Source organism: Lagopus leucura, unplaced genomic scaffold (assembly GCF_019238085.1).
Source record: "Lagopus leucura isolate 7727_CA_CO unplaced genomic scaffold, USGS_WTPT01 Super-Scaffold_100019, whole genome shotgun sequence".
Classification (NCBI taxonomy): domain Eukaryota; kingdom Metazoa; phylum Chordata; class Aves; order Galliformes; family Phasianidae; genus Lagopus; species Lagopus leucura.
The window spans coordinates 1,471,576-1,497,425 of NW_024962273.1; the positions used below are offsets into that span (position 1 = coordinate 1,471,576).

Here is a 25,850-nt window from a genome sequence, read left to right on the forward strand (position 1 = left end):
TTTCTGTGAGGTTGTATTCCACAGCTGCAGATGGTACTTGAATTTCTTATTAAATATTCAACAGTATCTCTACTTGGGTGAAAAGCCTTCCTAATAGAATTTAATGATGTGTTAATTTCCTGGCCTATGAATATGATGTATAATTGGCTTACTTTTCCATGTAAAACCTGGGTAAGAATCATTCACAGTGTGAAATGGGTCATACCAAGCATTGTCTGTGCACACATTTAAATTTCCAGGTATAATTGATGAATAAGCCTGAATTGTGGTGCATTGAGTTTGCACAAGTGGCAAAAGCTGAATACAGTAAAAGTAACAGTATTTTCTTCAAACAGGGGCAAATTTCTTCCTAATTATGTACGTGGTTGTTTTTTTTTCCTGTATAGGTGGTGTATAAAGATGACTTAAATTGGCTGAAGGGAATTGGATGCTATGTCTGGGATACTCCACAAATCCTGCATGCTAAAAAATCATATGACCTCCAGAGCCAAGTAAGCAAGTTGCCCTCAAATAAGTAAACATATATAAGTTTTTTCTTTCTTCATTTATGATTCACTGGGCCTTTCACCTATCCTACTTGAAAGCAGAATGAAATAATTACATCCAAAATACTTTTTCTAATCATTGCAATCTTGCAGCTTAGTCTGCGGAGTCTTGGTAATTCTTGTTGCTAAAAAAGCAGAAAAACTGGGAGAATGGAAGTACTGAAGCATTTTGGTTTTTAACAGTGAGAAGGTCGCACACATTTTGTGTGCAACTCTGTACACAAGATACCTCAGTTATTTATGCTATTTATTTAAGTTATTTATGTTACATTATTTAAGTTATTTATGCTGAGAGAAAGGTATCTGTTGTCTTGCTGGTTGTTCTCTTAGCCTAGATGTGCTTTACAATTATCCACAATTTTCTGTATTACGTAGTTCATACTTGCTGTGTTCCTATGTAGAAGCATTTCTTCAGTACAGCAGTAACTTCAAGTTGGTCTTGCTTGGACTGTAATCCTATCCTTCTGTTATCTGATTTTAAATGACTGGTTTTAAAGGAAGTTAGCACGAAAATTTTGTGGTCATTTTCAACATTATTTTTTTTTTCTGTTTGCTTAGATAAAATATACAGCTGCTGGAAAAGAGAATTTTCAGAACTTTGGTGTTGTTACTGATACACCAGTCTATGTGACTGCAGTGCAGAGTGCTATAAATGCCAGTGATGTGAGTGTCCCCTTCTTTTCTATTCTTTTTTTTTTCCTTTGCTCCTCCTGAGATTTGAGACGAGTTCACTGAATCCATCTTTCATTTTATAGGTTAAATACAAAGAAGATTACCATAAAACTAAGGACAAGTATACAACTGTGACTGAAACAGTAGACTCTGAAAGAGTTCAAAATCTGAAACATCTTTTTAGCAATGTAAGTGCTTTTCTCTCAAGGTACTACCGAGATATTTAATTTTATTTTGTTTGTCTTCTCTGTTTGAAGATAAATTTACAAATATGAAACTTAGCAGAGTCAGTGATAGCCCTCTGCATTGTGTGAGTATGGAGAAGATGCTGAATGTCAGGCTCAGTCTTGTCAAAATATAAGCATTAATAAATGGGTTCTGTGAAGAAAGTTGCACCTGAACCAAAAAGACTTCTTGTATGAGTATGGATAAGATGAACAGGAAAGAACTTTGTTACCTTTTCTGTGTGCTATCAAGATTATAGTACTGTGCTGTCTTAATTTCTGTGAAGTAATAGTTAAGGTGTAAAATAATCATCACAACAGAAGGGATACTGATTTCTTTACTGGACATTGGTTGTTACCCAGGGAATCTTTCCACTGATAGAGACTTTCTATTCCCCACAGAATCTCTACAAGGAGGCCTGGGACAGGGTGAAAGCTACTAGCTACATAATGCCCTCTGATGCTGTATCCCTAGCACGTGCAAAAGAACTGAAGCATAATGCTAGTATTGTAAGTCAATAAAATACTTTGATTATTTTTTTTTTTAGTCAGATCAGTTCTAGCAATTCAAGCATTCATGTCTTGCATTTAAGTATCAAAGCATTTTAATATCTTAGAACTGGAGAATCTTTTATTTTTTAGTTTAAATATGTATCTATAGCAAATCCTTTTTCTGTGAGAATAATTTCACTAACAGTTAGATAGTCCTTTGCTGCTCCTTTTCGTGGAAAAAAAGTTGCATTTTATAATAATAGAAGCAACTTCTAGAAAAATTATAGTCAGTTCTCTTTTAGCCTAAGTGGCCTGAGTCAGAAAAGCACCAAATGTTCTATATGTCTTTAAATGATGCTTTACTGACTGTAGAAGGACACGATTTGTTGCATTACTGAGCAAAGGCTAATGAGAGATCACTCTCTTGGATAGATTTAAAGGAAAGAGCTGTAACAATAAAAATAACTAGTAAATTCAATTTATTTATTTAAAAATCTTCTAGCTAACTGTTCTTACTTTTTTCAGTAGTTACAGTGCATTTTCTTTGCAGCTAAAAATAAAATTAAAACCGAGATCCTGCTTTAAATGCTGCCTCTACTTTTTGGTCTGAACTGAATACTTATTGATTTACTTACTGATCTGGTTCTAAAATTACAATTTTCTAACTGGGATTTGTTATCTGTTGTCTTTCTTTACATCTGCTTAGGTAAAATACCGAGAAGAATATGACAAGTTCAAAGCTCTATACACAATACCTGGAAGTGTTGAGGATGACCCCAATATAGCAAGGTGCCTTAGAGTTGGAAAGCTTAATATTGATGTAAGTGGTGTTTTCTTAAAAACCACACAGATAATGTATTTCAGTAGGCATTTGGCAGTGCTCAGTATTTGTGGGTGATTACCATATTTAGCAAATGTCTTTTCAGGCTTCTACATCAACTGTTGAATTGTCTTCTAAACCTCTAAGTCTAATATGTTTATGTATGAAACGTTGCACACTGCCTGGCCTACCTCTTGTTGACATCACTGCCATGAAGATTTGGCAAATTGTATTTTAGCACCCTTTACTTATTATTGCTGAGCTTGAAGGTTCCTTAATCTGCAAATCTTTAGAGTAGATAAGATGGAAATGCGAGTCATAGCCAAAATGATTGCTCTCCAACTATAGCAGTCCATGAAAATATTAGTAGAATACCACAGTCTTTTGCCTCAGCTTTATCAACAGTTAATAATTCAGGCTATGTGCCAGCATTATTAATGTGAATGTTTTAATTCTGCAGCGTCTGTACAGGGAAACCTATGAAAAGAATAAAACCAAAGTCCACATTATTCCTGACATGGTAGACATAATTGCTGCTAAAGATGCACAGCAGAAAATCAGTGAAATCGATTACCGCGTACGTCTCCACAACTGGATCTGCCTACCAGATCTTCAGATCAACGCACATGTTCGAAAAGTAGCTGATCAGATCAGTGATGTAAGTTCACAAGTGTTTGTGGTTCACTTTTCTTAAAGGATTCTTGCATTTGTGCTCTGTAGAGGAAATGATTTTGCAGAAACTTGGTTGGAGCACTCTGTGGTTTCCACTCATATCTATTATGCTTGATGGCACAGCATCTATATCTTGTTTTTGTAACACAGACAAATCAGTCTGTACTGAAGTGTGGCTTGGAATGCATCATTTCACTATTATCAGTACAGGCTCTGGGCCAAAACCTTGCAGTTCTTGAAGTGCTGTAGAAAAATCATTTTAATTCCGAAAGGAATTGTTTTGATTTTCTCGAAACAAAAAATGTCAAAAACCAAGAAACATCAACCTGCCAGCATTTGACAGTTGTGTTCAGACTGACTTAACAAAAAGGGTTGGATCATGGTGCACATCTGAGATTGCTTCTTTTCTCGGATATCTTAGGTGGTATACAAGGATGATCTTAACTGGCTGAAAGGCATTGGCTGCTTTGTTTGGGACACTCCTGAGATTCTCCATGCTAAACATGCCTACGACCTTCGCAGTGATGTGAGTCTGAATTGAATACACTGTTTCTGCTTACTTCTTAATATTTTTCAAAGCATTGTATTAACAGGGTGGAGTAGCTCTATTCTAATTCAGGTATGGTCTGAAAAATGTCATATATGCTTCTCTACTGAATTATCTACTAGCTGTCTCCCCCAGGGCTCCATTTTGGAGCCAGTTCTCGTGAGTGCCTTTATAAATGACTTAGTACACATTCGAGTCCTGCATCCAAGTAAATTTGCAAGTAATGTTAAACTGAGTGAAGCTGCTGACTCCATTGAAGTAAAGATATCCTTAGCTTGGGATTAAGGTTTTAAAATGGGAGAATTAATCATTGTGCTTTTACTGATGGTATGCCCCCTATTAAGTTGTGTATCAGAAGTAGGCTGGGTGCGCATCACATGGTGCGTATAAATATTCTGATGACATTTCCCACTGTTTCTTGATAGGAGTTCTTAAGTAGGTGCCATATTCATTTGTGCAGCCTTAATTTCAAGACATTTTCTGTATTAATGCTGATTCATGAGTAGAGTAAGTAACAAATAAAATAGATAGTAATTACTGTAAATATAAAAATATAATAAAATCAGTTAACAATAACTAGTCTTACTGACTGGAGTTCTTGAATTTCTCTCTGCAGATCAAGTACAAATCTGCTGCAGAAAAAACGAAGAGCAAATACACTGTGGTCATGGACACTCCTATCTATGTCCAGAGTATCCTCAGTGGCTTGAATGCCAGTGAGGTAAGTGCCATTTCTTCACGGGTCCTAGAAATGTCACTTTAATATATGTAGTCATTATTTCATTGCTTATTATCCACAGCTCATTGACCCTGCCTTTATTAAGGCATCACTAAATATTTAATCACTAAATCGCAGTCACTAAAATCATTAATTGCCTGAATTCAAAAGAATTTCATCCAGTTTTTTGGAAGATATTCCCATGTGTATGCAAATAATACACACTGTGACAAAGCATCAGCGTTATGACTTTCCTTTAATTACTTTTTCTTCTTCTTAGATTATCTATCGTGGTGACTACTTAAATAAAGTTAGAGGCAAAGCGATTCCCACTAACAAGACAGTGGATTTGGAGCGGGCACGTCATGCAAACAAGATACAGAGTGAAGTAAGTATAAAAACTTTGTTTTCATCAGAATGCCAAAGAAAACCCAACTTCCACATTCTTCTCCTGTTTGATGCATGATCGTGCTTTCTCTCGATCTTTCCTTTCTGCAAGTCTACAGTGTCTTCAGATTCAAAACCCAGATTCTTTAAACGTTGGTCTTTATTTAGCTCTTCAGATATGGAAGCTGGATTCCACTGCATGAAAGTAAAGTGGCACAGTGTCATTATTTAACCTTCAAGCAAGCATTATAAGGCAGATATTTGGGAAATCTGTTGCTGAGTGTGTATAAGAGATTTTCTGTGTAGCTAATGAATACTGTCAAATACTACACACAGTTGTCTCAAAGACTCTCCCTCTCTTTTCCTCCCCCTGCTTCTTTACAGAATTTGTATCGCTGGGCTGGTTTGAAAGCTCTGCCTACTGGATACAGTCTTCCCAAAGATACCCCTGGCTTCCAGCATGCCAAACACGTCCAGTACATTGGCAGTGATGTAAGTAATGTACTGTGTCCTTCTATAACACGAGTTACCAGGGAAAATTTGGTGCCTGTTTTCTAGGAGTTCACGACTGTGGAGGCAGTTATTTCTCAGATGTGAGAATGGTTACCAGAAAGCAAAAACAGTAGGGGTAGTTCCATGTGTTTGCCTGAGCCAGGAACTTATGATGACTATGACACAAGCAGTAAATTCATCAGCCAGTGGGAAGTCCCACTGAGTAAGGCAGGTAGAGCAGGGTGCTGATAGCAGATTGCATCAAAAGTCTCTGACAAAGTGAGGGTCAGCTTCCATGCCTACAGTCAGGAGATAGAGGAGACAGAACAGAAATTGGAGGCAAGCTACCAACAGCATAGGTGCACGGTAAATCCAAGCGATGGAACTTGAAACCAGGCTACAAAACAGAGCTAGAGATGAGCTACTTGTGAGGGAGGACCAGTGCCCATCCAGAAGATGAGGATGGAAGCAGTGCTGAAGACAGGTGTGCCTACAGCATTGCTAAGGCAAGGACTGACGCCTCTGGTGTGCCTGGTCTCAGCAATCAGTTCTTACTAGTGCACTCAGCTCCCAACACTGGTAATGTTTACATTAACAGAATTGAAGCAATTGCTATAAAATAAAAATTTCCTCAGACAGATGTGCATATCATGTTAGACATAAGAGGAATTTAAAATGTTACTCATCTTGGGTGAGATCATAAAAGTATTTTGATCTTGATAGGATAATGCCTATTTAGCTCTGATGTAGCCCATTTGACTGTCTCTAAAAATCTGAATCTAAAAATCTACACAAATTATTGCCAGAACAGCAGTGTAACTAGAAGCATAAGGAAATTTAGTTTCTATATACTTTTGTTCAATCTAAAAGATTTCTTTCCCACTTTGTAGCTGAAATATAAAGAAGCCTATGAACATATGAAAGCTAAAGGCTACACTCTGGGACCTAATGATGTTGGGTTTGAGAATGTGAAGAAAGTGAATCAAGTCATTAATGAGGTACAGTATTTGTTCTCATTTGTATTTATAGTGCCCAGAATCTGAGGGATGAAAATACATTGACTGGAAAGATTGTAGGATCCATGTTCACTGGGGCTTTTAAGAACAGGATAGATAAATGTCCATCGAGAATGGCAGGGGATCATTGATTCAGCCTTGGAGTTGGGTAGCGTGGCTTTTTAATGTTCTTGATGACTCTTAACTTTCTACAGTCCTGTAACACTATTATCTTACAATGAAATCACTTCTAGCTTAATTTCATTAGCCATCCTGCTGCTGTTTGGTTGAAGAGGTACAGAAATTGTGTCTTCGACATTGAGTCTGTGACTTTATATACATGTAAAGTCAATGATCAAAGAAATGAGTACTAGTTTGAAAATTTAGCATTTGAATGCCAGTGAGGTAAGTGTGTTTACATATTTATAGGATTGGGGTCTTAGATTCTACATTTTGCTGTTAGAGATGCTGCTATCAAAAAAAGTCTGACTGGTTAGAAGTATGGTTGCTCCCTTTTTTCTCTATTAGTTCTGCAATATCTAGCAAAAGAGCTGTCCTAAAAAGACAAGAGTTTACACTCTGCTAAATTTCTTGCAATGTTTAAGTTTTTAACATGTAAAATCCTGTCTTCTTTCATACAGAGGTTGTATCGGGCAACGTACCACAAGAACAAGGATAAGATTCATACTACTCCAGACACACCAGAAATCCGTCAAGTCAAAGCAACACAGGAAGCTGTCAGTGATGTATGTGCCTTTCTAACATAGAACAGAAGATATTTAGAATATTCAGCATGATCTTACGTGAAATCTACTATTTTTTTCTTTGTCTTTCAGTTGATCTACAAGTCAGATTTCTTTAAGATGCAAGGACACTTGATTTCCTTGCCATTTACTCCTCAGGTGTTGCACTGCCGCTATGTTGGGGACATCACAAGTGATGTAAGTACCTCCTATTAAGATACCTGGTATTTGAATGTAGAAATTTTATACTGAAAGTGTAATTTGGCATTTATTCTATTCTGTAATAGGTAAATGCTTTGTAATTGTGTTTAAGGACTGATGAGTGAACTGGTCTGCAAAGTTAATATTCTGGTTTTCTTTCCCTAATTGCCTTGTAGAATAAATACAAAGAGGATCTGAAGTGGTTGCAGGGCTTGGGCTGCTTCCTTTATGATACTCCTGATATGGTCCGTGCTCGTCAGCTGCGTAAGCTTTGGGTAAGGCTTTTCTTATGAAAAGAATGTATAACAACAACACATTTGGTGACACATGTGATATGTAATCCAAGAAATGAAGTATATGAAAATAAATGAAGACCAACGACAGCATGTATTGCTGTGCTTCTGGCTATTTGTTTCAAAGTGCTGTTACTTCACACCATGAATGCTCTTTGCAATTAAGAATAATAAGAGCTTCCTAAGTGATACTGCCTTCATCTTTCAGTCTAATTACGTGTATACTGATACTGCAAAGAAGATGCGGGATAAATACAGTGTGGTGTTGGATACTCCTGGGTACAGGAATGTTCAGGAACTGAAAGCCCATTTGAGTGAAGTAAGTTCTGTGTTAATTTTATTCATCTTTGGTAGCTGTAATTAAGTAAAGCTCAGATCTCTCACTGTTTTCTTTTCAGAAATATGAGAGATGCTACAATTGTTGCAGCTACAATTGCTGCAAAGCTGTGTTTGGGCAGCTGTTACACAAATATATGTAAGAGAAGAAATCATTCACAGACTTTTCTTTTTCTAGCTGGTTTACAGAGCTGCAGGCAAGGAGCTGAAGACAAAATACACTTCTGTCCTTGACACACCTGACTACTTAAGAGCCAAGAAAGGACAAAAAATACAGAGCCAGGTGAAAAATTTCTACTAATAAAAAACAATTGAGGTTCTTTGTTAATATTATTTTTAAGTACAGCAAAATCTTTTCAGGTCATTTCAAACCAATGTGGAATTCCTAGAGGGTACTTTTAAAAACAGCCATTGTTAAGTGGCTTGATTTTTCATGTTTACCATACCTCTGTGATGGACAAATCCAACTTTGGCTGTCTGAAGCAAAGCGTTGAACCGTGGTCTGTTGTGTTCAGATTCTCTGAAACTCTGACTTTGTCAGAGGGATAAGTACTTTTGTCAGTCTACCATTTGTTCATTATCTTCATTCACATAGTTCTTGCTGAGTTAGTAGTACAAAATGTTGTTACCCAACAGAAAAAAACAGACTGTTTTGGATGCTTTTATCAAAGTGAGGCATGGACGTAGGGCAGAGACAGCATTAATGTCGTATGCATTGGACTTGGGGGTTCATGAAGATATTGCTGGTGTTTGCAGAACACTGTGAGTAATGGAAAAAGGTGGACTGAGATAATATGGAAAGTGAAAGGGTGCAACTCTCACCAGTTTCTCCTGGGGTAAATTGAGTGTTTATGCGAAACTTATAGTGAACTTATTGTGAACCTATAGTCATTTTTCAGGGTGATAAGTAAGTAAAACGTACTTGAAATGTATTTTTTTGGATTCTTTCTGTCTTGCTGCAGTATTTGTATGTGGAACTTGCCACCAAAGAGAGACCTCATCACCATGCTGGTAGCCAGACTCCAGCCTTCACACATGCCAGGCATGTAAAAGACATGGTCAGTGAGGTAAGATTGGTCTTTTGTTTCGTACCAATATTTAAACTGCTTAGAAGTTTCACTTCTAATTTTGATGATGGATTCAAGGCTCACATCTGTTCGCCTTTTGCTTAGCATTGTAACTCATACTTAAGTTCCATGTTTCCTTTACAATTTGTGGTAAATGACTGCACGTTTCTTACGAACTTGAATATTTTACAAGGTATGTGTTTCTAAATACTTGTCTGCAGAATCTGTGGGAGATTGGCTGCAAAATGTGGAACATCTAGTATGAATTGAACAGCCAAGTTTATTTCCCAGTGTTTTGACAGAGAGCTTTGCAAGAATGACTGTGCACTCGGATAGCACCTCTAGCTGTTAATGTAATATGAGATTGGCAACTGCTTCTAAGACTGAAGATGTAACCTTTAACTTTTACTATTTCTCTTAGACAAAATATAAGATCCAGTATGAGAAGATGAAGGACAAATACACACCAGTCCTTGACACACCAGTCTTGATCAGAGCCAAGAGAGCATACCTGAATGCCAGTGATGTATGTAGTCCATGAATGATTTCATTCCAATTTTTCTTGGTTTCTACAAAAAAAAATAAAAAAGGGGTGGGGGTTAGTGGGGAACAAGCATGCAAGCCATGGATTGGCTCAGCTTGTTTCAAGAATCTCTCTTCCATTTCCATTTGATATTACAGAAATAGTTTTCACTTGGTGTCACTGTAGTGCTTTCTTACCTTTATTATAATTCATATTCATTTTGCTTTGCACTGAAATGTTGACTCAGAAAAGGAAAAAAAATAAGTTGCTTACATATGAAATCACCCAGTAGCGCAGATCAGTGTGAAATGATTCAGATAATTTCATCTCTGCTTGGTTTTAGGAGTTCACTTACGTGTCCCTGAGAACTTGCTCATTGTTTCATTTAGAAATCAATCAGAGACTCTTTAGTGGGACCTTTGCTACATATTTTACACTGCACATTGCCCAGGTACCCTGGGAAGTCCTGATGGAGTATTTGTTAGGCCAGTGTTTTGATGAGAATATTTCTTACTGCTCTCATGAGAGGGATTTTTATGATTTTAAGAATATATCACTTCTTTTGCACCTGGATTTCTCTTCTGAGAAGGTCTTTCCCCCGAGAGGCAAATAGTCATCCTGCTTTCTTCTGGACCAGAACATAGAAGAAGGAATGCATAGGTTGGGGTTTTTTTGCTATTTTAGAGATCAAATACTTAACACATGGCATCTTTTCTCAGTCTGCAATCTGAAAGAGTAGGATGAAGTTTTGCTTTAGATGTGCCAACTCCTTTTCTTTCTAATGTTCTTCACAAGTCTCAGTCAAATTGTAACAGATTTTAGGTAGTTGAAGCTCCTTGAAATTCCTCAGGACATATATTATGATATTGGAAAGCAACATATAACTTTATCATTCCTCAGATATAGGATTTTTAACTAAAATGACTCCTGATAGATAAACATATTTTTTAATATATTACTTTTCTTTTTTCCAGTTGCGCTACAAAGAAACCTTTGAGAACACGAAGGGGAAATACCACACAGTGAAAGATGCTTTGGATATTGTCTATCATCGAAAAGTCACAGATGATATTAGCAGTGTATGTATATTTGTCATCTAATAACCTAGAACATGCTAGTCATGTTGTTAGTCTATTTGACTGTATCAAATAATTAGGAAAATATGATCAGCACTGTTAATATTCTTTCCTTGACTATATGCTTGATTGCCTTTGGTCTTAAAAAAAAAAAAAAAAAGTGAGTACAAGTAAATCTTATTTCCACTGCTACAGTTCTGGTGCTCTGGAAACAGAATGTCTAAAAGTTGCATGGATTGAGGTATTCTGCTTCTCAAAATCTGTTTTTTTCATTCTCTTAATTTTCTTTGTAGGTGAAATACAAAGAAAATTACATGAGCCAGCTGGGAGTCTGGAGATCAATCCCAGACCGACCAGAACATTTCCATCATCGTATCGTCACAGATGCTATTAGTGATGTGAGTTCAAATAGTTCCTGGATGTGAGAGATTGGAACTTGATGTGTAGGTTTCCTAAATGAAAACTGAGTTTTATTTCTTGAGAAAGTGAAGGCATCCTTTATTTCTTTTCTAAAGGTTAAATACAAGGAAGACTTATCGTGGCTCAGAGGCATCGGCTGTTATGTGTGGGATACACCAGATTTTACTTTGGCAGGAAAGAATAAAGTGCTCTACAGTGGGGTAAGTAAAACACCCTGAATTGTTGCTAAATGGTTTTTATTCTTATGTTTTTCTTATATTTTGGTTTTTCTTAGGAGAATCCAATTCCAGCCTAGGCATTGATATGAATTTGTCATGGTAGAACTTGAGAAAAGATCTATAATTTCAATTCTTGGTGTGAAAGAAAAATGAGGCAAAATGATCTTTTACTTATCCCCTATGGTCCCTGTAACAATCTCTGTTCCATTGTGATTTTCATAGTGATTCTAGAAATCAAGCTTTAAGGTTATCAAGAATTGATGCTTCCATTGAGTGCTTGATACCATAGTTCCATTCTGTAAGATGTTACATTTACAGCTATTTTGCAGTCAAATATTTTTTGCTTGTAGTAGAGTTAAATAATTAAATCAGCAATATTTTGCTGCAGAAAGTTTCTAAAATAACTTGGAGTTAACTCTGTGATGTATATCTGTGCTTTTGTTTCCTGCAGCATAAGTACAAGGAGACATTTGAAAAGACAAAGTCTAATTACAAGTACGTAGCTGACTCTCCAATTAACAGGCATTTTAAACATGCAACTCAGTTGCTGGATGCGGTAAGTGTTAAAGATTTCTGTTAATATGGAATCAAGGGTTGATTGTCCTTCTCAATTTGCAAATAAATGAAAATAGATTCAGAGCTAAGGATGTCTTAAGGTCAGACTGAAATCAGGAAATGCAAGGTTGTTCCTGTGACCGTCCTGAATGTTAGCACAGAACAGATTTGCAGTAACTAAAAAGTGAAATCTTGACCCCTCTGTTCCATTTTTGAAATTGCTGGAAAAACCTTTGGCTTTGCTGACCAGTAAAGAGCTGCTAACTTGATAATACTACCTGCTGAGTAACACTGTTGAAAAACTGTTGATTGCAGTGTGGAAAAAGGTGTAAAGAGAATTAAAGCATAGTATTGTGAGTATAGAATAGTGATGGTATTAAGATAGTATTGTGGCCAAAGTAATCATAGCTCAGTTTCATTTCTGATATTCTGCCTTGAATTCTCTGACTCTACTACTTAGTTGTTTTCTCCTGTGCTACAGAAGCAATGAACTTAATGTATCAGGAATATTAAAATCATCAATAAGTTGTGAGAAGTGGTATTGAATGCTTAGGAAAAAAAGCCCTGAAAATCTGTGTGGTCTGGATGAATTCTTACCAGCTTAGAGTTGGTTTACAAACCAGTCCCACAGAAGGAAAAAAACAAAACAACAACCCAGGAATCTGGTTAACGTGGTTAATTGCAGAAATCACTGCTACAATTTAATGCTCAATGAGATAAGCAGTGAACCAGAATTTGTGATGGAAGATTGTTTATGTTTAGTCTTGCTGTTCTTTGGTAGTACAAATAAGGAACAAATTATTATGAAAGACATGGAAGAGAAAAATCTTTTTGGGGGGAGCCCCATACATTGAAATAAACTTACTGAAGTGTCTTCTATTATATGAGTGATGTTTTCATGATGGATTAAAGTTTTTGCTTACAGAAAGTCTGATGATAATATAACTCTGTAATTCACCCCTCCATCTCATCACGCTCTCTTTGAACTCAAATCAAGAATCTAGTTCCACACAGGGTTGCTTCAGCAGCTCTTTTTCATGAAGGAAGTAAATTATAAAATGGCTTCTTGAAGATTGACAGGAACAGGGTTGAAGGTATCTTTCAATTGTAAGTCAGGCCTTGTAGATAAAATTTAGAGTTGCATATGTTATTTTGGCATATTTTTCTGTTTCTTTTCTTGTTTGTTTGTTCCTTGCATTTTGTGTTTTTTGTTTTTATAACAATAATACATTTTCTATTTTGGATATGAACTTCAATCCTTGACTTCGAATATGTCATACGAAGAGGTTTAAATGATGCATCTGTGATCTCAGGATCTCTATGTTTTCACTGTCTTCTTTTAATTTGTTACAATTTGTTATGCTATTCTGAGCAGAAATTATATAAGGCTGCCTATGAGAAGCTCAAAGATAGGTACAGCGTTATTGTGGATGATCCTAAGAACCTCCTGGCCAAGTGGGGGACTACACTGAGCAGTCAGGTATCGTAGGAGCACTTGCCAGTGCTGCCAGAAAGTGCCTGGTTCACTCCCAGCTGCTCTGTCTGTGTGAAATGTTTACAGCTGGCAGTATCAGAGGTTTCACCTGTGATATTGTGATGTTTTAGTTCAGATCAGATAGTCTTAGTTTTGCCACCCAAAAAGGACTGTTACTTTTTGAGTGAGCTAATCTCTACTGTATGTACTTTCATGTACTGTGCATCAATTGACATCATATTCAATTAATTTCCAATCTAACGCCTGTTGAAGTCAATGGAGAGGTTTTAAAAAATGCACGTCGTGTCAAGCATTTATTTATTAGCTCTCTTTCATTGGCTTCCACAAATTCGATCTTCTTTCTTACTTCTACATAAAGCAGCAGTGGCATATTGCATTTTTGAATGCCCGTGCCTTTATCTGTAATTTACTATTATCTCCCTGAAAATATTGTCATAATTTCCTTAATGGGGTAATAAGCAAATCTTTCAGCATGTACTCTTAATTACATAGATGTAAATTGTATGCACATCTGAATGAATACATACAGTACTGTGCCTAAATCTCTCCACTCTCAAGGTGTCAGGGATCTAGAGCTGTCTTATTGTTTATGGTGTTCACAAGTCTCTTTTGTGCTTCGTTGCCATTTGCATGAACAGAACAGTTATAAATCCCTTGCCAAGATGCTCCTGAAACAAGGGTGTAATGAAATTCTGAGGCCAGATATCCTGACAGCACTCTACAACTCATACTTATGGAGCCAGGTAATACGAAGAACTGCTGCTGTAGGAGACATTAGTACTACCATTTAGTTGCTTGGTCTTTTTATGCTTGTGAGTTCTCTGAGATTCCACAGATGACAGACTCCAAAGTTTTGTCCATGTGCAGAACGGTACGTCTATGGTAAAATAGTTCAAAACCCAAACTACCTGAAAAAGCGTTTACTGGGGCTTGAACTTCACTTAGCTTAGGCTGATCTTCCATACATACGTACATAGAGCAATTTTCCATGCATTGAAGATCACAGAATCATAGCATGGTTGGGTTGGAAGAGACCTCAGAGCCTTTCCAGCCCTGCCGTAGGCTGGCTGCCCCCCAGCTCAGGTTGCCCAGAACCCATCCACAGCCTGGGGCACCTCCAGGGATGGGTAACCACAGCTCTGGGCAGCAGTGCCATGGCCTCACAACCCTTTTAAATAAGGCTAGCATGCCAGCTCTCAGGCAGTCAGATACTGAAAGTTTATAAACAAAAATACTCTCTCCTTTCATCTTTTGTAAGGGTTGAATGTAGAGAGTATGATTCATCTGTTCATACAGAAAAAGAACCTTTGGTATCATTTCTGATATTAAAAAAAAGGCCTCTAAATGATTCTGCTATTATGATGAAGTCATTTTCTGTATTGTCTTTGTTTAATCTGGATTCCTATGCAACTGGAATTCGTTGTAACAGTTGGGTAAAAAGGTGATTTGTTGAGTAACCGATACATATTTATATTACTGAGAAATGAGATCTGCTAGCAGTAACCTTGCTATTTTCAATGGCAAGCACATTTTCTGACTGGGCTGATGAAACTGGCATGTAATGTATAAATTATCACTGGAAATGCAACAGTAGAAACCAGTTACATGACAGTGAGGGAGTTGTCGCTACAGGCTCAGTTAATGAAGTCCATTAGTATTATAGAACCAAGGGCCATTACTAGACATTTTTATCCAGTTGATCAGTGGATGTCTATTTGTTACCTCATTAAAAACTCCTTGCAGGTAAGCTTGAGTGTGTTTGAAGGAAAAAAAAAAAATAGCACTCTGCCTGACCTGGATATTCATCTGAATGGGTGTTATTTTTTGATTTGTTGTTTGTATGTAATGATTGATGTTTTGCCAGTCTTAGTCCTCTTCAAAAGCATGGTTTTCTTTTCTGATCCAAGATAAAGCATGAAAATTCCTTTTTAAATGTATGTTCCAACCTCTTCCACCTGCCCTGAGGCTATCTACAGTGGATTACCGTTCTTGAGATACAGTCTGTTCTCATTGAATCCTCTGAAAACTGTTCAGAGTCCTGAGTAAAACAAGGTAATCTTTAAGAAATGATTAAGATACAGACTCTGCTGCCAATGACTTTAAAGTAGCCTGGCATTATGATGGTTCAGTGGATGCTTTTATCTTCTGTTGTGTAAGATGTTTTACATCCCTCTTTGTTCTGATGAATATTCTAAAATAAGATCTCATCCCGTTATGAATTAAAAGAATCACTGACCTGCTGAGGTTGCTTTATTCACTCAGTCATGGACCTAGAAGTAAAGTTTTATGATTCAGTGAAAGAAATATAAAACAATTGTGCGAATAGACAGCCTGTAGGGCAGATAAGAGATTTGCAGTGTTTGGTTTGTTTTGCATGTTCAGTTTTCATTGGCTTTGGTGAAAGGGTTTTGCAATTTCTTGTGTGAAATAAACGTGTATTCCTGGAGCTGCTTTCCCTTGGTTTGTGTGGTTAACGTGGTCTCTTTGCCAATCACTAGGTGGAGTACAAAAAGGACTATGAGAAGAAGAAAGATAAGTATACCACAGTTGTGGATACTCCAGAAAACTTAAGGACTGCAAAAGTCAACAAACAGATTAGTGATGTAAGTGTGGTCAGTCCCTTACAGCTATACTTCCTTCCCAAATTCTGCCCTTTGAAAATAATATCTTCAGTATTCACTTGAAAATGTTTCTCATCCTGATTTTTTTTTTCCACTGGCACCAAGACTGTCAAGAAATAATGTGATCTCTGATTTGTACCTTCAGATTATTTACAAGTTGGAATATAACAAAGCGAAGCCCAAAGGCTACACTACAATTCACGACACCCCAATGCTGCTGCACGTGCGCAAAGTCAAGGACAGGATAAGTGATGTAAGTGAATCACCAAAAACACACAGTTAACTTCTTACCCTGATAAGTAGCATTTCTAACATCTGTGAAACTGGCATTAAAAATAGCTTCTCATTAGAGTGTGTTGATTTTGCTTGCATATAAAACTCTGAATGTATATAATGTCTGTTCTGAAAAAATCAGTTGGATATTAAGTTTCTCAGGACCTTTTTCATGTCAGGTTCTGCAGTAGCTCTTGGAATGTTTTTGCTGGGTTAAAGTGGTCCTCAATGCATAATAAAATTCAAAACTGGATTTGGTATCTCATCCATGGTAGTGGGTCATTAAGAAACAAAGATTCTTCAAAAGCTACCTGTGAATTGAAATACACTGGTTCCAAAATAAGTGCTACGTTTCAGAATCTGGAAAGGGATTTCTGGAAGACATTGAGTGTGCCCATCAGAAGATAGGTTTCTTTAAGGCATTTCTATTGAGTGCAGGGAAGTAGAAGCAGACAGAATTACCATTCATATGTGAATTGTGTTAGTCAGCTTCGTGGTGAGTTCTGCCTGCTGCATTATACATTCCTGACCAGGGCCCTTCTTTCCAGCAGACAGTTGATACTATGTTGTATCAATGACATTTCTTTTTTTGTGAAGATTTTATCTTTACAGAAGCAATTTTGAATATCGTGATTTTAATGTTCTGCTGCTGCTCTTATTGAAGTTGCTCGATTTTATGTGTTATTATCTTTGTAAACATTTTTAATGTTTTCTTTCTTTAGCTGAAATACAAAGAAGTGTATGAGAGGAATAAATCCCACTGCAATGTTGTAGCAGATTCAGTTCATATTAAGACTCCACGGCACGCTTACAAGCTGAACAGCAATGTGAGTTCTGTGTGATCAGTACTGCACTTCTGTTATGCACAGTGGTTGAGACCAGCAATGGTGACCAGGGGGAATTACTGAGAATTCTACTGAAATTCCTTGAGGTTGGACATGATTTCTAGTTCTTATGCTGCTTGAATTAAATATATGTTAATGTGTTTTGTACTAAAGTACTCATTCTTGCAAGTTCAGGAGATGACCTGAGATTTCTTGTATGTCCCACACCCACTATTCTTCTAGCTTTGCCCTTTTTTGAAAAAAGCTGTGATAATGTTCTTGTAGAAGGAGTGAGAGCTTAATGAGAAGTTCTCATTTGTTTTTTATTAGTGGTGGCCCAACATCCGCTGCAATAAGCAAAGAATTGAAAGCATTTACCTTCCTCAAAGTTAAAACATCATTTCAGTCATTCATGGAACTTTATTGACCCAGCAGTTGATTAACTGAAGTAAATGGATATCTCCAGGATTGTACATAATTCAAAGGAAAACCCTAATCTGATCTGGATGTAATTTCTTACATCTTTTACTTATCCAAACTGAAAGAGAATTTGCATTTATATGAATTTAATCTGTCAAGTACACAGCATTAGATTGTTGGGTTTTTGTTCATTTTTTGTTTTTTGCCTGTGAACAGCTGGATTATAAGAAGAAATATGAGGCAGCCAAGGCTCATTGGCACTGGATTGCTGATAGGCCTGACTTTGTCCAAGCAGCCAAGTCATCTCTGCAGCAAAGTGACGTAAGAAAGTCTGAACAACCTGAATATTCCCTTTCCCCTCATTTTTCCTTTTCACAGTTAAAACTGTAGTAGATCTGGGATTCTTTTTCTTTTTTTTTTTAATCTTGTTATTGATTTCTGCAGTACGAATACAAACTGGACCGAGAATTCCTGAAGGGATGCAAACTCTCTGTCACAGATGATAAGAACACAGTGTTGGCTTTGAACAATGCCATCTTGGCAAGTGATGTAAGTACTTGAGCATTCACTTCTTTATTCTTCTTGAACTTACTACAAAAGCTACTTTGTTGGCTGTTTGGATTAAGAATGAAGTGAAGCACTGTTACAGGCTGCCCAAGGAGGCTGTGGATGCCCCATCCCTGCAGGCATTCAAGGCCAGGCTGGATGTGGCTCTGGGCAGCCTGGGCTGCTGCTTGGTGACCTGCACACAGCAGGGAGTTGGAACTGATGAGCATTGTGCTCCTTTGCAACCCAGGCCATTCTAGGATTCTGTGATTTGAAAAGTTGTGCTCGGTATCAATTATTTAATGAATTTATTTCAATGACAAACTGGTAAGATCTGAATAAATTTGATCTTGTAAATGTTACTGGACAAATATGTGGTCTTTGCAATTAAATAAGTATTAAAATTTTAACATTGCCTGAATACACTAGAGCTTTTCTTATCTATAGATTAACCTTACTGAAATGAAAATGTTGCCTGGAATAAACAAAACAAACAAACAAAAAAACAACAAAAAGCAAACTTGTCCTAACTTGTTCTGAATGCAGTATATCTTTAAGAATTACTAGGAATGTATTGAATTAATATATTTCACATATTAGTAATATTCCAATTGAGAGCTATGTGGGTTTGGAGCCTGGAACAAATTTGTCTTGGAAAACATCAAAATATAAAACGATCTGCACCTTTTCCACTAAAAAGCAATGAGAACAACAGCAGTCTCTTTTGAAATCATCACAAAACAATGCTTAAAACATTGTTTTCTCCTTGCAAGGTAAAATACAAAGAGAAGCACAACAAAGCTCGAGGAACATGCCTGGTTGTTCCAGATACACCTCAGATCCTCCTGGCTAAGAATGTCAGCTCTCTGGTATCTGAGGTAACACATCTGGAAGTTATTTATTCATGTTTATGGATATCCTTTAAATATTGGGTCAGGGTGTGTGTGTGTGTGTTGTTTTTTACTTATTTTTCTCCTATGCTTTCAGAACAAATACAAAGAACACAGCAAGAAACAGCTACCACGTGGGTCTTACACAACCCTACCTGAGACAAGAGACACTGCTCATGTGAAAGAGGTGACCAAGAACGTCAGTGATGTAAGTAACTTCTGCAGTACTAATTTGCTATGAGATTGATAGCTGGTACCTATAATTGATGAGAGTGTTTCATATTTGAGTCTACATGGTGGAGTCTTACCGTAAAATGCACAAGGACTCAGAAAAGATAAAATTGTTACAATTTGGAATTGTAGGAACAGTTGGAATATTGTGGAGATACTCTGGAGAAAAGGGACAGACTTGAGTGCAAATGAATGAGTGTCCTTAATTCAGGTTTCATTTTTAATAGAATACAGTTTAAACAAAGATCCTCCAAACAGCCAGTTTATGTAATGTGAAATGTAGATTAAGACAAATGCACAGTGGCCTTAATATTTGAGGCTTAAGGCATTTTATCTGTCTTAACAGCTTCAGTGAACTCGTTTGTAAGCTTCAGTAGCATTTACCTGCCTGTGAAATAAAGAAAAAATCACTCATAGCTCTTTTTGTTCTTCGCAGACAAACTATAAAAAGAAGTTTGTGAAGGAGAAAGGCAAGTCTAATTATTCTATCATGCTGGAGCCTCCTGAAGTGAAACATGCCATGGAAGTTGCTAAAAAACAGAGTACAGTAAGTATGTTTTGTGTTTTCATGAATTAACTTGTTTGTGTAAGAAAATTAAATCAAAGTCACCTGGCAAAAACTGACACACTTCTGGGTTTCTCCCAGCCTCCACATCCAGGTATAATTCTGAAGGACAAAGCTGTGAATTTTTACAGATGTAAAATTGCACTTCAATAAAGAATGTCTTTGAAAGTCGTATTTATCGTTAATAATGTGAAGTAATCTTACACAAAGCATGTAAATAACTTATTTCTTTCCTTCACATATAATCACAATTGTGTATGCTTATTTCTTGTGCAATTTGACTGCATGCATTTCCTCATAATTTCCTCATGAACAAACTCAGTAATCTTTTTTTTCCTTTGTCTGTCATCATGGATTAGATTGAATACAAGAAAGATGCCAAGTCAAAGCTCCACTACACACCTATTGCAGATCGCCCGGATATTAAGAAAGCAACTCAGGCTGCTAAGTTAATTAGTGATGTGAGTGGTGGTTTGTTTTTTTTAAATCTTCTTTATAGTTTCTATAGCACTAATTTTACTCTTAAAACAGTGTTACAGAGCAATCAAAAGAGCGTTTCATCGATACTAAAATATACATAAATATGTTTTTCTTTGTTAGATTGAATATAAAAAGCGTGGAGAAGCTGGCCTTGGTGTGACCATGCTGGGACGTCCAGATATTGAGCTGGCGAAGGAAGTGTCCAAGCTAACCAGTCAGGTAATAACACAAAGCTGTGAAAGTTGGAAGCGCTGAGAGAAGAAACACACCATTAACTTCTAGAGTAATGTTTTGACTAGAATTATTTCTAGGTTAAATAATAAGGGAATATTTTTAAAGGAACACCTTAAACACTTTCACAAAAACTGGACTGGTGGAAAACTGTGCCCAGATTCTAGAACTCTGCTATCTTCAATGGGAGCAGAAGCAATCCTTCTGTACAGGCAAGAGTGGATTCATAGAAGTTAGGAGATGAGGCATTTAATTTCTCTGCAGTTTATTCTGTCGTCTCTAAAATCCTTGCCATGTTTCCATCTTCTTGAAAATGGCACTTACACATTTCAGTGTGCAGTCTCAAATTTTGATGGTGTATGGAAAGTTAAAATACAGAAACATACAGATTTCTGAATAACTATCACAAATGTGTAAGTTCTGTGAAATGCTGAAAATAGTTGGTGTGCAAGGAGTTAACTGGCCTTCTTACAAGACTCTGTTAGATCGTAGTTGTTTGGTTGCCTAAGTCTGTATGTCCTGTAGATTAAAACTGAAGATAGTCTTTGCCTCTAAAAGCCAGCTAATTGATTTCAGAAAAGTGTTGTTTAAAATGAAGGGTTGCTGGTATTGGAAGCTGTTTTTTTTTTATAAAAGTCTAGAGTTTGTAGTACATGTTCTGTCTCCAGGGTGAAATAGATGCAGATGTGCTGGTTATTCGTTTGTATGAAAAAAGGAAATGAAGCACTTGGTACACAGTACTAAGGCTGGCACATGCTTTCTACTCCCCTCCCCCCCATTTCTGGGTACTGGCTTTAAAAGAAGCAGCCTTTTACCTGACTCTTCACAGTCATCCCTCATGTGATGAATAAGCAGTTTCTTTCAGCCACTTTCTTTCTATTTTGTGTCTTAAATCTTCTATTTTGGAGTCAGTATGCAGTGTTAACAGAAGCTTGTGTACCCTTTTGCACCGGTCGTGTTCTGCAACTAGTCTGAAGCAGATGGTTTCCTGTGAGTTTTCTCCCACCAGGACCTCAGTTCTGCTTGGTTCTTCCTTCCTGCTTCATGCTTTCATCCTGTCATGCATAACAAAATGCATTTCTGATCTTGCTCTCTTGCTACGCATTGTAGGCGGAATACCTGAAGCGGCACATGAGGGGGCACGGAGCTGCATCTTATGATACACCATGGATGAGAACGTTTAAGAAAGCTAATATGCTAAGTAGTCATGTAAGATAATTTTAAGTGACATGACTGGGAATGCCATTTTTCTGCATCTCTTTCTTTCCTGTGCACTTACAACTCCGTGTTGCTGAAGGATCTATGATGCACCAGTTATGCTGGGTCGTCTTCTGTCAAATGTGTTGAATGTTGAGACTGCATATATAGATGTGCCTTTTTTTCCCATTTGGGAAGAGTGTGCATGGGAGTTGTGTGCATGGGGAATGTCTCTTCCAGAAGCACCTCTTGAGGCTTGAAATGCTGCTGTGCCTTCAATGATGGTTTTGAAACTTTGTTGTTTTTAATAGCAGTTCCAATGCACTCCTGCAGTGCTCACTTCTTTCACCCCAAAATCCTAAAAGCAGCAATATAAGCTTGAGCTGGTTTTTCCAAGGCTGTATGAAAAACAGAAACGTTTATGCCAAACCTGAACAATGCTATGATTATTTCAAGTGAAAAGTCATTCCACATGCAGAATATTCACATTATTATTATTTTAATAATTCTGTTCATACTTTTACTTAAACTACTCTGTTTACATTGTTCTGGAGTGGCAAAATGGTGTATGATTAAATAAGCCCTGAGAAGTGTGCACTGTAGTGATCTGAGGGCGAATATGTTCTTACATTCCTTGCTGTCTCAAGAGCTCTGGAAAACAGAAGGCCTATGGCTGCATGGCAGCTTTGAAGTGCAGCAGGCAGATCCGTGCCATTTCGGTTTGGCACTTGTATTTGCAAATGAAAGAGGAGGATTATGGTTTTTTTCTGCATCTAGTCACAACTACTGTATGTAAGTTTGCATGCTTTAATGACAGCCACCATGCTTGTTGGGGAAAGCAAGAATCGTTTTGGTACTACTGAGGACTCTTGAACTGACACCTCGTCTGGAACAACTGCTGTACAAGAGAAAGAAGAAATGATGTCTATTTCCATGCAGTGATAATGAGCTCCTCCTCCTTCCCCACACTTTTGCTCCAAGGCCAGCCAGCTCTCCTCTTAGTCTTATAAACTCGCTTTGATGAGATTTTGGTCCTGAGAGCTTTTTCAGAGGTGGTAAGGGGGCAAATACCAATTGGCATCATCTTTCGCTTTGTTTTTTCTCTTGGGTATTTCTTCTCATGAATTTATTCTTTATGAAACATTATGTCTTCTTTGTGAAGCTTCTTCTTAAAGCAGCTTGTTTATCCACTTATCTTTTTTGGGGGGGGTCTATTTCTGCTGTCTGGCATGCTTGCTTTCAGTTTGTGCAGCTCTTCAGTAGCATTACAAGCTTACAAGCAGTGAACTCTTTGGCATGATGGTCTGATCTTCAACATATGTTGCATAGCTTTCATAACTTGTATTCTTGTATGCTTGCTTATTTCCACTTTTGTGAGGTCAGGACTAATACTGACTCTTTTAATGTCAAAAATGTTGAGTATTGTTCTCTTACAGCAGCTCCATAATTTGTAGATTTACCTGTTTCACTGTGTGCTTCACCTGAATGCTGGCATGTTTTGCAAAGCAAAAGAGCAGTGGCATTATGGAGCATGAACTGCATGGTGATGGATGGGCAAGAATATGCCAGTGAATTCAGAAGTGTGAAATATGATTATACAAAGTGATTTTATTCTGCATTCAAGCAGGCCAGTCATGGATTATTTGAGGTTCTTTTTCTTACAGTCTTCTACAACTCCTCAGAAACAATTTTGTGAATCTTTGGCAGCAAATATATATACTAAAACAAAACCGTTCTTAATGGAACAACCTCTTGCAGATATGCAAGAAATAGTGAGGAGTTACCCTTTAACAGCAGGGATGGAGGAGATGAATGAAAATGTCCTCATTAAAGTCATTAGCCAAACTCCCATTTGTCATCAGCCTGCCATATGTGCCTCCAGCCTGGGTCTGCTGAAATACTATAGCTTACATTGATCCAGTTCACCTTGCTGATATTAATCTGTTTTCTGGAAGTGTTGCTAAGCCCCTTATCCAGTCTAATTCCTAGAGTCCTGTGTATGTGATCATTATCATCTGTCTCTGCTTCCTACAAACACAATATGTGTTTAACAATATGTATTTATGTGTTTGATATGTTGATGGTCTTTGATGCTGGTGTGTTCAGGTTGCCTTAAAAGCTTGTGTTTCTCCAAGAAGAATGTTAAAAGCTTATTTTCAACAGTCTTTGTGCTGTCAGTTTTTGTCTCTTTGTGAAATGTCTTATGTGTATGCACAGTTGTCACTGAATGAGAAATTCTTCATCTCACAGAGGATCAGAACTTGTCCGTGTCTTGTCAACACCTCTTTTGTCTGTGTTTGTTACTGTTTTTACAATGAGGAGATGTTACATGTGCACTGATTGAAAGTGATATTTCCTAAATACAGATGTAGATTTTCTTTCCATATTAGATGATCTTTAAAGTAACCTTTATTCCAATGGATGCCTTCAAGTTACTGCATTTTTGTTATTCTGCTTGCAGTCAGAATGTACTACGGTCTGTTTGCCTTCCACAGCCAAGGTGAATACTTGAGAACAGATGTAATATCTTGTTGTTTTTACATTTAGGTGAAATACAAGGAGAACTTTTCCAAAGAGAAGGGTAAAAAGCCAAAGTATGATTTAAAGGAGGCTAAAATCTACAAGACCATGAAAGATGCTCACAACATGGCTAGTGAGGTATGCTCACTTACACATTGCCACTAACAGTTTCAGATTTTCTATGGGAAAGGCTTCACTGGTGTAGTTTATCCTTTCATATCCACAGGTGAAATACAAAGCAGATCTCAAGAAACTTCATAAGCCTGTCACAGACATGTCTGAGTCGCTGATCATGAACCATGTCCTGAATACCAGCCAACTCGCCAGTGCTGTAAGCTCATTGACTAACCCCAGATCCGTTTGACTTTTCCATTCCCACTGATTCCAGCCTGAACTGATCTCTGCTAATTATTTCTTTAGTGATTACTCCCTTTGCTATAGTTCCTGGGCCATCACCTGGTAGTGATCTCTTCTCTACTTTCTAACTGTTGTTTCTTAGTGAACTAGCAACTTTCTCACATTTGTTCTCTGGAAGTGTAATCTTTATTAGCTGTAGAGCTGCTAGTATTTTAAATCCACTAATCGTTTTCAGTGGATTCCTTCTTCATTACATTTTAACTGATCTCATCTCACTAACAAATGCTATTTTCTTCTTTCTTTTTTATTTTTTCTTTATTGCTTACTATATTTAAAACTTTTTTTTTTCTCTGCTTTTTCATTTCCTTTTTATGTTTAACGTCCTCCTACTGTAGAGGTACAGAATTACTTCTAACAAAATACTTGAAAATTTTATTGAGGAAATATGAAAATCATTGCTGCCTGGCACAGCCTTTTTTATGTATCCACTGTGTTGCCTTTGTTTTGTTTGGTTTTTTTGTTATTTACTTTTTGTCTTCCTTTTTTTTCATTCCTGGTTTTGCAAAAATTTTGCTGCAATCAAAACGATCCAAAAAGACAACTCACATCCTTAAAGATGATTTGATGCTGAGAGTTAAACTTCTTGCTTTTGTCTTGCTTTTTGTATTTCTCATTTCTCTTTGATGTTCCATTGAAGTGTTGCTTTGATTGGACCTAAGAAGTAGATTTGCTGAGGGATTTTTTTTTTTATTGAGATGATTTTTGACACCTTCCCTTCAGTACCAGTACAAGAAGCAATATGAGAAGAGTAAGGGTCACTACCATATGGTGCCAGATAATCTTGAACAGGTTCATCTAAGGGAGGCATCAGAACTGCAGAGCCACGTAAGTTGGTCACGTGTTTCTCATTAACCATACTCACTGAGTTCTGAAGTCTCCACCACTGAAACCATCCTAGCAATTTCTCTGATGCATAGGAATTTGTGCCAATCTGCTTTTTGAACACTGCATGCTTGAGAGGACAAAAGTCAATGAGAAATATTTGTACATTTGCAAGTTTAGAGCACATACAAAACATCCACAAGGTCTTCATTGTAGAGTAAATCTCCTATTTACTTATTCTTGTTGTATCTGGATGGATACTCAGCATAATACTTTTACTAAGGGGATTTCATCTACACTAAAATAGACTTGATAATCTCAG

The 25,850-nt window shown here is 37.2% G+C and overlaps 1 protein-coding gene across 24 annotated transcripts in view; it reads left to right on the plus strand.

Moving 5' to 3' along the window:
- The window catches only part of NEB (nebulin), a 98,316-nt gene that overhangs the window by 52,047 nt on the left and 20,419 nt on the right, over positions 1–25,850 (plus strand). For 19 of the 24 annotated variants that reach the window (XM_042877747.1, XM_042877753.1, XM_042877749.1 and 16 more), the window contains 37 exons: positions 387–491; positions 1,104–1,208; positions 1,301–1,405; positions 1,844–1,951; positions 2,640–2,753; positions 3,214–3,411; positions 3,847–3,951; positions 4,589–4,693; positions 4,971–5,078; positions 5,462–5,569; positions 6,460–6,567; positions 7,206–7,310; positions 7,401–7,505; positions 7,685–7,783; positions 8,010–8,120; positions 8,316–8,420; positions 9,100–9,204; positions 9,626–9,730; positions 10,702–10,806; positions 11,097–11,201; positions 11,319–11,423; positions 11,893–11,997; positions 14,130–14,234; positions 15,990–16,094; positions 16,258–16,365; positions 17,108–17,212; positions 17,846–17,950; positions 18,074–18,178; positions 18,949–19,053; positions 19,163–19,273; positions 19,733–19,843; positions 20,221–20,322; positions 20,462–20,560; positions 21,683–21,781; positions 24,317–24,427; positions 24,516–24,620; positions 25,427–25,531. In XM_042877747.1, coding sequence (XP_042733681.1) covers positions 387–491; positions 1,104–1,208; positions 1,301–1,405; positions 1,844–1,951; positions 2,640–2,753; positions 3,214–3,411; positions 3,847–3,951; positions 4,589–4,693; positions 4,971–5,078; positions 5,462–5,569; positions 6,460–6,567; positions 7,206–7,310; positions 7,401–7,505; positions 7,685–7,783; positions 8,010–8,120; positions 8,316–8,420; positions 9,100–9,204; positions 9,626–9,730; positions 10,702–10,806; positions 11,097–11,201; positions 11,319–11,423; positions 11,893–11,997; positions 14,130–14,234; positions 15,990–16,094; positions 16,258–16,365; positions 17,108–17,212; positions 17,846–17,950; positions 18,074–18,178; positions 18,949–19,053; positions 19,163–19,273; positions 19,733–19,843; positions 20,221–20,322; positions 20,462–20,560; positions 21,683–21,781; positions 24,317–24,427; positions 24,516–24,620; positions 25,427–25,531 — 4,005 coding nt within the window. The remainder of the gene's footprint in view (positions 1–386; positions 492–1,103; positions 1,209–1,300; positions 1,406–1,843; positions 1,952–2,639; positions 2,754–3,213; positions 3,412–3,846; positions 3,952–4,588; positions 4,694–4,970; positions 5,079–5,461; positions 5,570–6,459; positions 6,568–7,205; positions 7,311–7,400; positions 7,506–7,684; positions 7,784–8,009; positions 8,121–8,315; positions 8,421–9,099; positions 9,205–9,625; positions 9,731–10,701; positions 10,807–11,096; positions 11,202–11,318; positions 11,424–11,892; positions 11,998–14,129; positions 14,235–15,989; positions 16,095–16,257; positions 16,366–17,107; positions 17,213–17,845; positions 17,951–18,073; positions 18,179–18,948; positions 19,054–19,162; positions 19,274–19,732; positions 19,844–20,220; positions 20,323–20,461; positions 20,561–21,682; positions 21,782–24,316; positions 24,428–24,515; positions 24,621–25,426; positions 25,532–25,850) is intronic. The other 5 variants (XM_042877754.1, XM_042877772.1, XM_042877771.1 and 2 more) reach the window with 3 other exon arrangements.